The sequence below is a fragment of the Lutjanus erythropterus genome, chromosome 6 (genome assembly GCF_056507025.1).
Source record: "Lutjanus erythropterus isolate fLutEry1 chromosome 6, fLutEry1.hap2, whole genome shotgun sequence".
In the NCBI taxonomy this organism is placed as follows: Eukaryota; Metazoa; Chordata; class Actinopteri; order Lutjaniformes; family Lutjanidae; genus Lutjanus; species Lutjanus erythropterus.
Window position 1 is genome coordinate 36,197,877 of NC_139322.1, and position 16,581 is coordinate 36,214,457.

A 16,581-nucleotide genomic window follows, 5' to 3' on the forward strand; every position below is an offset into this window, starting at 1 on the left:
TTTCTAAATGATAATCTTTTCACTTTTCACAAACTAAGCGGCATTATCTTGATAGGTGTGGGAAAATCCATCTTTGCTCAGTAAATATCAAAATGTAAACTGTGTTCAGTTGAGCACAACTTGCCGTGTTCCTGTATTAGCTTGTATTTTCTTTATTTGCAGGGAATTTCTTCATTTGGAGAGGGATTACATGCACATCAAGTGACCGAAACATTGTCAATGAAACTTTTCATGGCATGGAGTAAGTGTGCAGACATTATCTTTTTTTCTTTGAGGTCATTTCTTTATTCCATGCAGGGGCTCTCAGTGTGTTTCTCAATTTACTTGTCCACTTTTTTGATTAAGTACATTATATGTGGTCTCTGAAAGCTGTGCGGATCAATACTTTTAGATTAACAATGGAACAAATGATTATGTAGAATGTGAAAAAGGCTGCTCATGGTGACAAAGCAAAAATAATTATCAGCCGGATCCGCTGTTCCCCTCACTTCTACAGAGTTTTGACATACTTCAGCTCATAGTTTTGGCTTTATGGCACCCAAAGTCACTGTTTTTGATGTATTAATGCAGGTTTAATGATGCTATTAAATGATGCTTTTCCCTGTCTACTAGCATTCACTGCAGCTTCAGTTGTTTATGACGGTGTATTAGGGCCACTGTAGGTTAAAAAAACAAACCAAATAAGGAGCCATAGGAAGGGGGAAAAGTTCTGAGAAAAAAACTAATTAAAGTGGTAAATTTGCAAGAGAAGACAAACATTTTTGAGAAAAAATTTGAGAAAAAAGTCTCTGAGATTATAAAGTAGCAAATTGATGACAAAAAGGAACCACCTCACTTCATTTTACAAGGTTGGATCTACCTCAACACCACACCTACCACTGCTTGTCTTGTATACCTACAGTGGATTATCAAATTATACTTACTATAAAAAAATACTTGAGGATCAGTTAATTTGATGATCTGATGTATTGTGTCCTGCTTTAACACAAATCCCATTTGAAATGCTCCTAAATGTAACTTGCATCTGTCCATTGTGTTGTAGTTCCTGATGCACAAAAGTTATCGCTTCATCCAAATCATGATTAGATCAGTGTAACATAGTGAAGCGATGTGGAGTTGTTTTGCTTGAAAATTTATGATTTATAATCTCAGAGATTATTCAATTCTTTTTGTAAATTTGTGCCCATAATTTCAGAGAACTTCTGAGTTTTTTCTTGCACATTTCTCATATTCTAATCTTAGAGAAAAAGAAAAAAAAAACAGGGTTTTTTTTTGGAAATCTGTGGCTTTAATCTCAGAGAATATTCAGGTTTTCTTCTTGTATACTTGAGACTTTAATCTGGGAAATTCTGAGTTTCTTTTTGAAATTCCCCTTGATCTATGCATACATTTTTAAACCTAAGATAGCACTAATATGCTGTTGTACTAACACGCCACTGAACTTGTTACAGAAAGGATTTGGTCTTCTAGAACAAAAAAAAATAAGTAAAATAAAGACAATGCAATTTTTACTTCCTCAGTAATGTCAACCAGCAGTTCATACAAATGGACCACCTTCAATTTGAATGAATAGTTGAATATGGTAAGGGAGTTTTAAGCTGTCTTGCTCACTGTAATTACACTTGAGGACATGTCTCCTACAGTTAGAACATGCAGACGTGTGTGTCTTACCCAGGTCCATATCAGAAGCCTTGGGCCTCTGTGAATAGGGGCTGCCCTTGTACACAGCGTCGAGCAGCTTCTCTTTGACCTGAGTGATGGTGTCACAGTTCAGACACTTGACCGTCACCTCGGGGGCGTTCTCATTCTCCGGGTTTACACAGTGCAGTGTCTGGCAGAAAAACAGGTGGGAACAAAGGGAAAATGGAAACAGACAAAAGAAATTAGGCTGAATCGGAGACACTGACACAGAACACTGCCAACGGGTGAGGTGTTTGGTTGATTATTTAGGTGCATTTGAATGCACCTGACAGTATTTTCACACCTAGTTTGTTTAAAACCTGGACATTTTCCTAAACCGCTCAGTCTGTTTGTGGCTATAATAACTCATCATTTGCACTTATGCACAAAACAACTGTAGCAGGACCTGTGACAACTAGGATTGTCTGTATGTTTCCAGTCCAAACCTGGAGTGCTTTGTTTGGAGGGAGAATGTGATTAACACTGGGCAGCAGTCAGGTCGGTTCACGGCCAGATCACGTTCTCCTTCCAAACACAACCGGCGCCGGAGCTCCGTGTTTACCCTGGAAGAAATCCTCCCCTGCAGCCGACTCCTGACCAATTAAGCAAACGGTGGCTGCCACATTTCAGCTGCTGATTAGTTAGAGCTCCGTTTAAAATTTTCATCACTGTTGTCAAATGTGACTAAAGCTTAACAAGCCATCGAGTGATTCCGACCAAAGCAGACTGGCCTCAAGACACAATAAGTTTACTGACCAGTGTTTTGTAGTCAATCTGCTGCCTGATGAGCTTGTCCTCGCTCAGGGAGTAGCGGGCTTCTCCTGTGATGGCGTCTATGGGTCCCTTCTCCATCTGCTGCTTGATGGCACAGTAAAGCATGAACAGAGGCTCCCCGGCACACTCCTGGTGAGGGAGAGGACAGACAGAGAGACGAGTTGCCAGCAGTTCAAGCAAAGACAGATTCTCCGTTCTCAGAGTCCTTCATTTGAATGACTGTTAGAGGCCTGAGGCGAGACAACTGTCCTGTAATTCAGGAATAAAACAAAAAATTTGAGAAAATACTGAAAAAAAAAGTCATTTAGATTTTTGTCCTTCCTATGTCACAAGTCTCCTTCTGGCTCGAGCTTTCTGGTTGGGGAAAACTTTTTTTTCCACAAACAAATAAATTTTATGTACTATTATCACCACTACTATTTGTTACACATGACCTCAAAAGCAATGTTTATTTTAAGAAATCATGACTTGGTTACAACAGATAATCCGCAGACCTTGCTGTGACCAGTTTCATGTAGGACTTTCTGTCTTGAAGAAAAGTAAGCATTTCCAGTAGATTCTTCTGCAGAGAGAAAGTAGTTCCTTCATGAAACTGCTCACAACTAGGTGTGGATTATCTTGAGTAACCCGGTCATGATTTTTGAAGAGAGACACTGGTTTAGAATTTTTCACATTTATTTTTTCACCACTTTAAGCACCACATGACGAGTGCCATTAAGTCCCATTATACTGGAGAGAAGGCAGACATCACTGATAACTCCAAAACTCTGCAAAGGCTGTTATGGCATGTCTGGAAAGAAATGAAAAGCGGATAATTAAAGTGTTTTCTGTGGCTGAACTTAGAATCCTGGTTGGGGAGAAAACATTTTTTGAGCCACAAGTGTGCACTTGTTTCACAAGAGGAAGGCTGTACATGAAGAAACACTAAAGAGCCTGTAATTAAATAACCTGATGTTTTCAGCTCAACAAATGCATAAATGATTGAATTGCCTTGACTTCATTATTTCTGTAAACGGATTCAAAACAATATAACTGCTTACTTCAAGCATTACTGGCAGCTTGACAAGAGTGACAAGTGCGAAAGAATCTGGTGTTTTCTTTCCAAAAAACTAAAAAGCAATGTATAGACTCAGAAACATAATCCCTTTTAATCATCACTTATGACCCGCTAGAAGTGTGTGGTGGTGGCTGTATCTACACAGACCCTGCCTTCTGCCTGAACATTGTTTTTTTCTTCATTATTTTGCTGTGCTTGGAACGCTTTACCAACCCAAAACTGATGCGTTTATGAACAACTTGGACAAGTCCTGCTGATTCTGCCTTTGAGAATGGGTGGATAAACATTCTATCATCTGTAAAACAGGTAGGGAAGAAAAAGGGTAATAGGAGGATAATCAGTGAATGAGAATGGACAAAAAAATAAAAAAAAATGAATAAAGGAAATCACCGACCATAACTAGGTGAAAATTTTTCTCCCTCCTCCCATATTTTGTGCCCTTGCATGCCTTAAAATATGAGTTGAGACTGAAGTGTGCTGCTTTTCCTCCAGTCGACTGGCACTAAACCTCAGTGCTGTCCTTTAGTAAATAATGACAAATGCAATATGACTGTTTAGCGCCTGAAAAGGGGTCACAAAGTCTGAGCAAACATTTCCATCTGTGTCTAGAGGCAGGAATGTTCCACTTTAAACTTTCCATAACGTCTTTAACAAATTCAGGCCAAATCTAAGGCCATATGTGAGATGTGTGTAAAATGTAGGCTGACACACACGGTGCCAAGGATTCTACTTCCTCTGTTGGCGTACAAAAACAAAACGCCAGAGCAGAAGTTCTCTAATGTGGACTGTGGGTCCAAAAGTAAGTGGCACCACCTGCAACGGCAAAAAATGAGTGAAATGAGTTGATGCAGTGATTTATTAAAGGGTAACTTTTATAAAACTAGATACTATTTTCCTATGTTTTTGTGTCCAAGCAACTAATGGAGACAATAACTTTGAAATTCGTCCAGTATTGAGTGTCAGCGGTGAACCAAGCAAAAGTCTGTCAACTAAAAGTGCTTTGTTTTGCCACCGACAGGCTCAGATTGTTATTTTAAGCATCTGACAACATTATGAAAAGGATCCCTACAGAGACAGACCTTGTAGTTCAACTAGGAACAGACAAATCAGCGCTCTCATCAAAACCACCAAACTCCATTTGCACACACAGTAATTTTAATATCATAAAACACACGTTCAAACTTGGCAGACACAAAATCAAAACTTAAAAATGTTTCCAATGTTCCAGCGATGACCAGCTCCACTTTGGTTGAAATAAACCTTTAATTCACTCAGTTTGATGTGAAAGTTTTGCGAAAAGGAGTGAGAGGGAGGTCGGACATAAGAGAAGCAGTAGCTGTCCTAACAGCTTATCAGGACAAAATATTTTCACATCGTGGTGAATTAAGAGTTTATTTTGACCAAATCATAGTTGATGATTGTTGGATCAGTGGAAAGGTGTTTTATCCCTTGTTGTCAGACACTTATAATAACAGCCATAAATAAGGCTGTAATTTCTGTTGCTGACTTGCTTGAACTGACAGCTGTAGTGGTCTTGCTCAGTACTGGACTAATTTTAAAAAACTGATGTCCTAATTTGTCACTTAGCAACAAAAACATGGGGATTTATTGCTGAAAAATACGGAAGATGCTCTTAAAATCTTTTTAATAAGAGATAACAGATTAAACAACATTAAGAGACTAATCCAGGAGTGGGCCTTAGTCTACTTTAGTTAAACTAGGATATTCAAATAGGTGTTATGAATGTGACTTAGATTTGGTTTAGTTGGTCGGTGACTATGGAGTCCTGAAGCAAAGTAAGTAACTAATGGGGCTCACAAAAGTCCATCATGGATTAGAAAATATCATCATTTAGACAAAACATTTTGTTCAAAACATTTAGGTGAGCACGAAAAAGCACTACTGAGACAAATTGTGTCATGTTACTGAAAGTAAAGAAAGTAAAAACCAGGCTTGTCTGGCCTCTGTAATGCAAGCTCGTCTTCATTTAGATAAGGGCTGCACAAAGTGGGGCCCACGGCTTGGCCTACCAGATATTTTTTGCTAAAAGAAAATGAAAATACATTTTAAGTTATATTTATTTACTAAGGAGCTAGTTTTTCCAGTGGCCCGGGTCTTTGCCTGTGAACCTTAACTAACCCTAACCTTTCCTGTTTATCTTCATCTGTCCTGCCCAGTAAATACAAAAGGCACAAAAAAATAGATCATGGAAGCAGAAGTTAAATCTGTCTCTTTGAAACCTTAATTTAAGTCTCACTTTAGTCTTAGGCTAGCTCTAATCCTTCCTTTTGCAGTCGGTTTAGTTTAATCCAGCAAAGGCTATGGCATGTCTCTGGCATAATAGTCTAGGACTGGACCTGTCTGTGAAACCAGTCCTAAAGGTTCTTTAACTTGCATATCTTTTCCTTGTGATACTTTCTGTTCCATCTTGTGACCCTTCCCCAAACTCTTCCACTCTCCCTAACTTTTCCTGTCTTCTCTCTCTCTGTCTTTACTCCTCTTTGTTTAGTGAAGCAGTGTTAGCATGAAACTGTTACAAGAAAGGAAGCAATCAGTCAAATCAGAATTTGCTTACATTAATATCAGATCTTTAAAGGCAGATATGGGGTCAGACTGACACTGCTGTCAGACTCCATCCTGGAAGACGCAGGTGGAGTATTACAGCTGGATGGAAGTTTAAAAAGCAGATCTTCAAATCTTCTTGAAATGACAAGTGGTTGAATCAAGCTTAAGTGATGTCTTTCTTTCTGTCTCTTTCTGTCTGGAGGACTGACTGAAAGCAGCGTCACATAAATCTTTTTCACTTCTCTCCCGTCGTTTACGTCTCACAGCTTATGCGAGCAGACACAGATGTTATAAATATGTTTCCCACTCTCCCCTCCATCAAAGACACTTGCCAATCAATAGCGTCATTAGTCATCACTCGGGCCCAAGGAAAACACTCCCGACTGAAGTAGCGGCAGTTTAGAGGGGAGAGAGAGGACACATCACGGCCGATACTCATCCCGACGAGAGCTTAATGATCGACCGCGCCATGCTCAGGGAGACACTTCAGACTCTGTGTGTGTGTGTGTGTGTGTGTGTGTGTGTTGGAGATGCATGAGGTCCAGATGAGAACAGGGGAAAGTGCTAATTTATCTGTCTCACCTTCACGCACACTCTAGAACTCGCTTTTTCTTTCTAACACACACATTCCTCCTTTTTCCATTTTTTTCCCCTCTCTCACTGTGATACCAATCCTTAACCCCTCGCCATTATTTCATCGTCTTCGTCTGATGCTAATCTACTGGGGTTTTATGAGCTATAACATGTGAATTATAGGTCGTGTCAGACCTCGGGTCGGTCGATACATTGCTTCATGGTTTGCTACAATAGAGCTTTTGAAAAGGAAACGACAGCATGTGATGTTTGCATAATAACAACATCAGTGGTTCCCAAGCTGGGGCTCAGGAGCCCTCAGTGAGGTCATGAAATGTTCTTCCGGTCTTTGCTTTTTTCATGTCAATTACTAGAAAGAATTTCCTCACTAAAAATGCACAGTGGTTGTCAATATTTCAATATTAATGGATCACATGTGTAATTCAGGGTTTACATTAGTCCTTAAAAAGTATAAAATAAATAATAAAAAAATGTCTTGAATGGGATTTTGATATTAAAAATTGATTGGATTATGAACTTTTTATTAGGTTTTAGGAATTTAGGTTTTGCTATTTAAGTGTTTGGGGGATTTTTTTATTGATCATGCTGTAACAAAACCAATGAGAACTAATGCATCACTTTGTTGATCAACAGAAAACAACCTTGGGTTTATATAAAACAAGAAAAGCAGTATTTTAACCTAGAACAATTAAAACTGAATAATCCAAGAAGGAAAAAAACAAACAAACACATTTTGACATTTGCAAGCTGGGTCAAAAGGTTACAGATGGATGTAGCATTACCCCAAGCCAAGAGTGTTGTGAATCTCTGATCTCTATCAGATGTTGAATAGGTTGCCTGCACACACAGGTTAGGCAGGTACATTTTGTACCGTGTTTTTAATACTGCACCACTCCATTTAAGTGAAATATTGTGGGTATTTTGTACATCATATGAAACACTCTTCTCCAGTTGTCATATTTGACATCTCTGGGATCTTATTCTCTACATCTCTGCTGTAACTTGCGACTATTTCTCTCTTTCCTCTATCTGATTTCTAGTGTATCCACTCAGCAACCACATGTCCTGCCACTTACAAACTAATGTTCCCAATGTTCTGGACAAAATGTCAAAAACAACATCTGAACTGAACACAGATGAACTGATGTTCTCTGCTTCTTTTTCATTTGTCCTTCATTATCCTTTTCTATCACCCTGTTGAACCAAAAAGCTTCCTGTTAGCTTCACCCTTCTGTCTTTACTTGAATCCTCTCCCCTCGTCCTCCTCCTCCTCTCTCTCTCTCTCCCCTCTTTTACATCCCTGGCTCTTCTCCTCTATCTTCCACTTCCTTCCTGCCTCTCCTCCCCTTTCCGTCTTCATCCCCTTCTTAACTCCTGACTGTCATGTCCCCCCTATCCTCTCCTCCAACACCTCTCACGCCCACCTCTAACCCCTTCCCTCTTCCTTTTCCCACTCCACCACTGTACACTTTAAAAACCTCGTTAGCATCCGCTCCAATTAGGTGGGCATCCGCTAACGAGGCAGAGCGAGCATACATCACACCGTTATACTTTCGCGTTGGCTTTTGCCTTCCTTGCTCGGCCACTACATGCTTGTCTACAAAATTTGCTTTTTCTCCATATAGTGGCTTTGTTAAAGCTCCCTAATTGTCTGCTGACATTTACATTTTAGGGATATAATGACCGTTCTTGCTGTATAGCGAAACATAGCAGAATCAGAAACTATGAGTCAGCAAGTCAGGGACATTGTATATTTGATATTTTAGGAAAATAAATATAAAATTAAAAAAGATTTAAGCCACAGTTTTGGTGCAGTTTGATACAATGTGAGCACACTGTACACACGCACACACACACACGCATCATGCTATGAATAGAACTTATATCTATGTGTCAGGGATGCAAACAACTCACTTTTCCACTAATGTTGCTTTTTCTTTTTAACTTTGGGTGACTTGTGTGAATCGTCCAGATCTGAAGAGCTTTTTTCTTCCAAAAGGTGCCGCCTCTGTGTGTAGAATAAATTGCTGGACCAACAACCAAGAAAAACTTGTCTTCTCTCCTCTCCAAGTTTGATGTCAGTAAATTACAGCAACATAAAATTGATGTGCTTGCAGTCTATACTTGCCAACCTCGAGACCAAAAAAATAGGGAGGATTTCAAAACACAAAAAGTTTCAGAGACTTTGTTTCCTGCATTTTTGTCACTTTCTGTCAAAAATAACAAAATAAGAAGTGCATGGCAACAGCACTTTTATGTTAAATAGTTTTAACTTTACTCCAAGAAATAGAATAAGCCCCACTTAACTTTAGTAAATCTCTTGCATTTATCAGTTTTCTTTCATTAATTTTTTTGCCCCTCAAAGACAATCAACATGGCGGACATGACAAAATGCATGCTTCTTTCCTTTAAAACTTTCCTTAAGAAACAGGAATTTTTCTTAGCCTGGTTTGGTGTAGCTGTGTTGGAATCAGCAGAGCTGAAGGGCTTATATATGCTGCACAGTTCCAGAAACAGGCTGTCATAGTAAAAAGGGAAAAAAAAAAAGATGTGAAATTCTGTCAGAAATCGGGAGAAATACAGGAGAATTGTGATCCCGGGAGGAAACAGGGAGAGGGCAAGGAAAAGTGGGAGTCTCCGGGGAAAATTGGGAGGGTTGGTGAGAATGGTGCAGTCTCTTTCTAGTCTGCGTGTCTCGCTAAACCCAGCAGGGCTGTGCATCTCTTGGTCTGTCTGTTTCTTGCTTGCCAGCTCCCAGGGCTGTTCTATGACTTTGTGTCTGACAAAAAGTGAGAGTGAATTACAGCTGTTTATTACGTTTGATAAACACCAACGGGAAAACTATGCTTGTAAACTGCAGCTCGGAAATGATGACCATGTCACACACAAACAAAATGAAACACCAGAAGCCTTTATAATAATTCAGTGCATATTTACAATCAAGCAGGCAAACCTATTAACATCTGCAATAATTAAGATCAGTGTAGATGACAGAATAGTACATGACCACCAAATTTGAGTTTTTATGGCCAACAGTTTTCTCCTAGCTGGCTACTTTTTCTCACTTGATGGGCACTTCATGTCCTGGTGGAATGTCCCGTGAATCCAAACTATGTTGTGGAAAATGATCATAATCTAACTCGAGAATTTCATATTCACAGAGGTACAGCTGAAATGACAAAGAATAAAGTGTTTGATTGAGGTAACACTTTGGCAGGAGGTAACGCCGGTATCAGTATGATCAATACTTTCCTGAAACACCTGTTGTAGACAATCTGCACTCTGGTGGATCATCAGCGCACTGAAGGCAGCAGCCCGCACCTGAGTGCAAAATCCAACATGTCTGCCTTCAACTAGTGACTTGCAAGTTTTTGGCAGTGAGATATTTGCTAATTTTGAAAAATCAAAGCGCATCTCTCTCTGGCTCGCTGTCTCAGGTCTAAGCGGGGTTAGCTTAGCTCTTATCTCAGCTCTCTTCAGTGATCGTGGTCCAACTGGTTGACCCGTGTCTACATCCACTGCACTAAATGAGTCCCTGAGCTTCCTTTTCCCTCGTTAAAGAGTGTATTTCTGTCGTCTATCATGTAGATATACCTGCTATATTTCACCATCCAACCAATGTTTGCTGAGATGTAAGCTAGCTTTAGCCTCAGTCCCTTGCATTAATGTTATATAATGTACGCAGTTGCTAGCTAACTTTACACATACATTACATACACATCAAAGACCTCATGTTTCAACAATTATTCCCAATTTCAATGTTAAAGCTACCACTATTATCACTGTAACCTGCATAAACGCAGTGTGAGAACGGAAAATTTGTCAGGCATAGCAACAGTAACTAAGGAGGGCAGGGCTTAGCGAAGGGTCAGTTGAACTACATGTAATAAACTACTCCCTGACATTGTAGTTATGTTAAATTTCTTCTTTATTCTTTATGCATTTTTATCACCATGCATGTTTGTTGCATCCCTGATGATCATCAAAATGAGAGAATTACACCCTAATTTAATACCATTTTCTTGACATTTTCTTAAAAGTACTCAGTTCCCTATATTTGTTGATTAGTACTTTAATAATTAGCACAACGCTGTCATACTGTGATTAAAATAATGATGGAATATGAGGACAACTTGAAGTCTTAAAATTCGTGAACCGAGTGTGTCGGGACGAGAAACATCACAAAACATTTTGTGACTGGACTCTCTTTCTTTAAGCTGGCTCTGAAAAAACGAGAGACAGGAAGAGCGGAAGAGGGGACGAGGGTGAGGCGGTGGGGTGGGGGGGCATGTGAGGACAGCGTGAGCGGCACCGCACCCCCTGGTGTGGAGAACGACCTTAAGGCAGAGAGGAGACTGACAGCGGAATAATGACAACAGAAGCCGCGCAGATGAAAGAGAGATCAGAGGAAGAGAAGATGTGAGCTAAAGGAACGACAGAAAGATCAGTGAGGAGGACGTGTCGGCGACAAGAGTGAAATTATGAGAGTGGAGAGGATGTGTGGACCCAAAAAAGGACATTAAAACAGCAGAGATGTGCTGCTGAGAGGCTTTGATGATCTACTGTATGTATACTGCACTGCTAAGGCAAGAAAAGAAAACCCTTTTAATAACCACAGTAAGATAAATGCAACGGGGAAATAATATAAGCCAGAGGCATTTAATAAAGCTCTAACACACAGGCGGTGTACAGTAAATGCATTTAAAAACACCGCACAATATAAATCCACTTTAGAAGATGACTATTAATCAGCTTTTAAGAGAGAGAGCAAACAGATGGAATGAGTATACCAAATGATGGTGCCTTGTTGTCTGAGCTTACCTTGAGGAACTTGTACAGGAGGAAAGTAAACCAGTTGGTCAGCATCTTCTCAGCGACAGATTCCGTCCTGACACACAGAGAAAAGAGATTTGAAAAGGGGAATTTAAAAAAAAAAAAAGCTCAAACCAAATTATAGAGTGGCACGATTATAATATAAAACAATTTGCTTGGAGTTTTCAGGTCCATAATTTCCTTGTAAGGCCCTCGGAGGAGCTACATTATTTTGAACTAATTACAGGGAGAGCAGATTTAAAGTTTGGTTAGAGTTTAGTCAGTTATGTCCTTAAAGAACGGCTTCATTTCAACTAGTGTTTACCACTGTAGAACTCTTCTTGGCTCATGACCCCTTAAAGGGATAGTACAAATTTTTTGATGTGGGGTTGCATGAAGCACACAGTCAGTGTGTTACCAACAGTGTATTACCAGTTTCCAGTAGCAGTAAGACTACCAGAGTCAATCATTATTACACAGAATTTCATGATGCAAACTGCATTATTCCACCACAATCACAAATATACTCTAAAATAAACTAACACTGAAATGTCATCTTAAGATAAATTTAGAATGTGAATTTACAATTTACATGCACTTTATTTACATATATTGTTGTTATAATCACTTTGATGATGTAAACAGTTACAAGCAAGTGAGCACTTGTTAATAATTATCTTTAATTAATTTTCACTGACACAATCCCCTCCCTATCAGAACTGTATGTTATATTGACCAAATCAATTTACACTGACCGAGTTGTTTTTACCAACAATAATGTGAGATAAAAAGGTTCCTGTTTGAAAAAAACAAAACAATTCAACTGAAACGCACCAAATTTTCCAAAAGCAATAGACAATACTAAAAAGTTGAGGGCAGATTCCTCATCACAACACAAGTCTGCTCACACTGGGATATAATCAGGGATCTGTCTTTCCTGCCCAGTATTGTGAATAATCCTTTGGGCGTCATGCATGGATCGTTCATATGCACAGGTTTGATGTTACAGCACATTTTACAGTTTAAGAACTTTTGTTGCATTCATCAATACATTCACACTTTCAATTTGTTCTTAGATAAGATCAAAATTTATGAAAGCCCCAGACCACACATTAGTGACTCTGCACAAAAGAACACATTAGAAATAATGTTATACAGCTGTTTATTAAGTGAATCATTTTAGAAATGTTTGCAGCTAAAGATGATTAGATTACCGAGACAGATTCTTCAAACTCGTGTGTCGCTCTTATCTACCTCATCTCTCTGCTATCAGTTTCCTGGCTCTCAGAGACAGAGATTGGTCTGACATCTCAGTTCACTGTTAAAGCGGTATTAAGGCTGGATTACTCCCAAATGGACGCCTACATGGACAGCCGCAGACACATGCGGCCTCCAGACTTAATTAAACTTAATTAACCACAGTTCATCCAGTTTATATCGCTGCTCAGCAGACCAGATAAATCCACTGTACTCGCAATCTACATATCCGATGCTCTTCCTCAAAAAGTAAAAATCCCTTAAATAAACGTCCAGCTGATGTGTGATGCACAGAATCTCAAATGTGATGGGCAGCTTGGGCGGGGGAGGTGGGTGAGGAGGTGGGTGGGATGCAGCTCATGACCTGGACTCACCTGCTGCATCTCCAGAGAGATGCTTCAATCAGCTCATCCACGTCTGCTACAAACCTCTCTTTTATTTTTTCGCCGCCTGTCTGTGGTGTTTCCTTTCCTTTCCGTTTCTTTCCTTTTTTTTGGCTTTGTGGTTTGCCCGCGGCACTTGACTCTGTTGCCCTTATATGGATTTATTGGGGCATTTCCATATGCTAATTAGAAACTTCCCGGCGCGTGCATCCAACTTCAGATCAAACGCAGTTCATCTACATACTCAGGTGGGTGAGAACAGACTTTGCTCTCGGCACACGTTTCATCTCACATAGGATTTCCCTATTTTCCTCTTGCTGCTTTGTTTAAGACCAAATATTAGAGAAAAGTAAGAAAACATTCATGCGTGAGGCACAATAGCTCTATAACATTATGTAATAAAATAACAATAACACCACGACTGCCTATATATAGACTAATATTAATAAAAACCAAACATTTAACTATTTACTCCTTTGCTATTCTGTTAATTTATCTCCTGCCAGTGCGACTGTAAAGCTTGGATGAAGCAGTTGAGAGATAGATATATTTTATTGACAGATACTTTGATTTGGTTTGTGGTTCACTTGTTCTTCTTGTTAGTTTCTGTCAGCTGTGACTAAGACATGAATAAATTGTGAAGTACTGTAATTCTCTGTCTCTGTCTTGTGTCTTTCTGTTTGGCACTCAGCCTTCTCATTTATCATCTTTTTTACCTTGTTATCTATGTGCTATCTTTGTGAATATGTAATTTATTTGCTCCTAACAGCAGACCTCATTTCTGCTCATCTTTTTTTTTGTCTCTCTGAGTTGATTATTCACCATCAAACATTTTAAACCAGTTCAACTTGAAAATATTTGTTTAAAGTGGACACACGCTCAGTAAATCTGAGAAAATGACTAAGATATGAAATTCAATCAACAGCTGATCATAACTTCTGAAATATGAAGATAAAAGATGAATTGATTTCACTTTCACTTTACAGCGCAGTCTATATTTGCTCCCTGTCTCTCCACATCTTCCTCACCTCCTGAGCAGCAGTTTGGGGTGGTTTTTGCTCTCCAGGTTTCTGTCTATCAGGTCGGACAGCAGCTGTTTCAGGACCCCAGTGGCGTACTCCATCTCCCCCTGCAGGGCCGTCATGATCAGAGATGCCACGTTGCCTCGGTCCCGCATTGAAAACGACCTGGAAATACATTCAAACTATTTAACAACATTCAACATAAATATTTCACAAATGCTTTTGTTGAGCTGTTGCTCAAAACTCATGTGCACCACTAACCTCATAACAGTTCACTTAAATATTAATGCATATTTAATCTTAATCAAACGGTGCTATAACTCTGTTTTGCCATAAACCATTTGGTTAAGTGCTCTGCAGTAATTTTAGAGCTGCTAAATTGTTTTTATTCTGTTTATCAATTTGCCTCTCCTGTTCTAATCCGAGGCACGGCACAGCCTTTGGTGTCGAATTTGTCAAACTAAATAGGTGATTAAAAAAAAAGTATTTTCGCAAGAGAACTTTTTCTTGTCTGAAACATATTATCCAGTATTTTAAAGTCAAACGATGATGTTTATCTTTGAGAAAAGGCGGCACTACACCCACAGTATGGTGCATAGAGTGCACCATAGATTCCACAGGGGAACTTTGATAACTTTTAGTCGCTGTCAACCTGAACTAAACTTGCAGCCTCTCATTTACTATAGTGACGACCTTCTTGCATTTACAGGATCATATTCCCATTCCTGAACTCTGCCTGTGATTGGCTTACCTTGATATTCTTACCCTAACCCTAACCAGTCACTCCTCATGTTGAAACCTAACAAATACAACCAATGAAGGCAGCAAGCACTAGCCAATCAGAGGCAGAGTAGGGTGGGTCATGACTTTGCCCTTTTGCCATCTTTCAACTCTGAGCAGAAACAAGTGTTGTGTTTATATTTTTGTTTACTGTAGCTGAACAGTAAATAAATGAATAAAGACAGACACCTCTGTGCCTCCAGGGTCCGTATGAATGTTAGCAGGAAGTGCTTCTTCGTCAGCAGCTGGCCAAACAGCGTCAGCGCCTTCTCAACGTTTGCCTGAACCTGAAGAAAGACACAGAGAGACAAGATAGACAAGTTACAGCAGGGATTAACATTTATGTTCTTTACTGAGGAGCAGGTCATTGTTTTGTTTTCTTGAACACAAAAATTAGCCTTTTACTAGTGGTGGTAGTCACAGTATATGTAATTTTATATCGCAGTACTGGTATATATCATGATACAGCAATTGTGCTGTGAATTCAATTAAAAACTGGTTCAAACCAGACCACATTCCATCACATTTAGTTATTTTCTTCTTTTATTTGGGACTTCCGACTGTTTCACGAGGCAACGCTTGACTTAAAAACAAAAATCCAAAACCAAACCTAAAAAATCCAAACCATATCCAGCCGAAAGAAGTCGCACCTCATCTCCTCCCTCATCTCGGGTTGGTTGGGATGCCTCCTGCTCTGTATTTACAATTACAATTTCACTCTCATCCTCCATGTTTTCTCGTCATTCTCTTCTTATGAGGCGGTTGGCAACCAGCTTAGAGGTGCATTACCGCCAACAACTGTCACTCTCACGTCATGTGAGAACACGGTCAAGAAGAAGAACAAGTCCTGCTGCTCAACTATGCGAGCCAGCTGGATTTGCAATATCATGAGATCATGTGAGACTCAGGAGAACGTGTGAGAACCCAGCTGAAATTTACTACAGTTCCTCTTTTTCCTTTTCCTTTCCCAAACACTTTGGACTTGTTTTCACTGAGAAATAATAATGAGGTGTGGTTAAGCTTTGTGTTGTTTGGAGTAATTAGCTGTGTGACAGGTGTGTGAGCGCACGGTGGTTGAATACGTGTTACAGAGACGCCAGTTCTTGTTCCTATTCTGGAATCCACCCATCACCAACCTAAACTGAACTGAAGAACAAAGATGGAGCTCGCTGGTCACGAGAGAAAGGACCAGTGCTGGTGAAAACTGGTCCAGTTTTCCCTCTTCAACAGACTCCAGGTTAGGGGTAGTATCTATTAAGTAAAACCCCTAAACTTGATCAGTCCGTAACACCAAAGAACAACATGTTATTACAATGACAAGTTACAACAGTGTCTTTAAAGTGAACCTCATTTATATGTTGGTCTTCACTGTGCAAGATGATGTTTGTGCAGCTTGACCTTTGAAGGCTCGCCCACTGAAGGAGGAAAGTTCCTCTGTGCTCACCTTAAATCAACCAGTTTAAGAAAAGTGTGTACATGCTTGAATTTGTGGCACCACAACTACTGTAGTTTGGAAACTAACTCTACTGTGATGTGTTAACTTGAAAACTCCAGTGTACAGATTGGACTTTAGGTGAGGTAGGAGACATCTTGTATCCAGTAATTAAACTTTTGAAATACAAAATGCTTTACACATATTCACATATTGTACTCCAGA

The 16,581-nt window shown here is 39.6% G+C and overlaps 1 protein-coding gene across 1 annotated transcript in view; it reads right to left on the reverse strand.

Moving 5' to 3' along the window:
* Window positions 1-16,581, reverse strand: part of LOC146325665 (plexin-A1-like) — a 401,996-nt gene that overhangs the window by 19,510 nt on the left and 365,905 nt on the right. The window contains exons 22-26 of the mRNA XM_084721796.1: window positions 15,114-15,211; window positions 14,151-14,309; window positions 11,492-11,558; window positions 2,437-2,583; window positions 1,672-1,831 (exon numbers count right to left, since the gene is read on the reverse strand). Coding sequence (XP_084577922.1) covers window positions 1,672-1,831; window positions 2,437-2,583; window positions 11,492-11,558; window positions 14,151-14,309; window positions 15,114-15,211 — 631 coding nt within the window. The remainder of the gene's footprint in view (window positions 1-1,671; window positions 1,832-2,436; window positions 2,584-11,491; window positions 11,559-14,150; window positions 14,310-15,113; window positions 15,212-16,581) is intronic.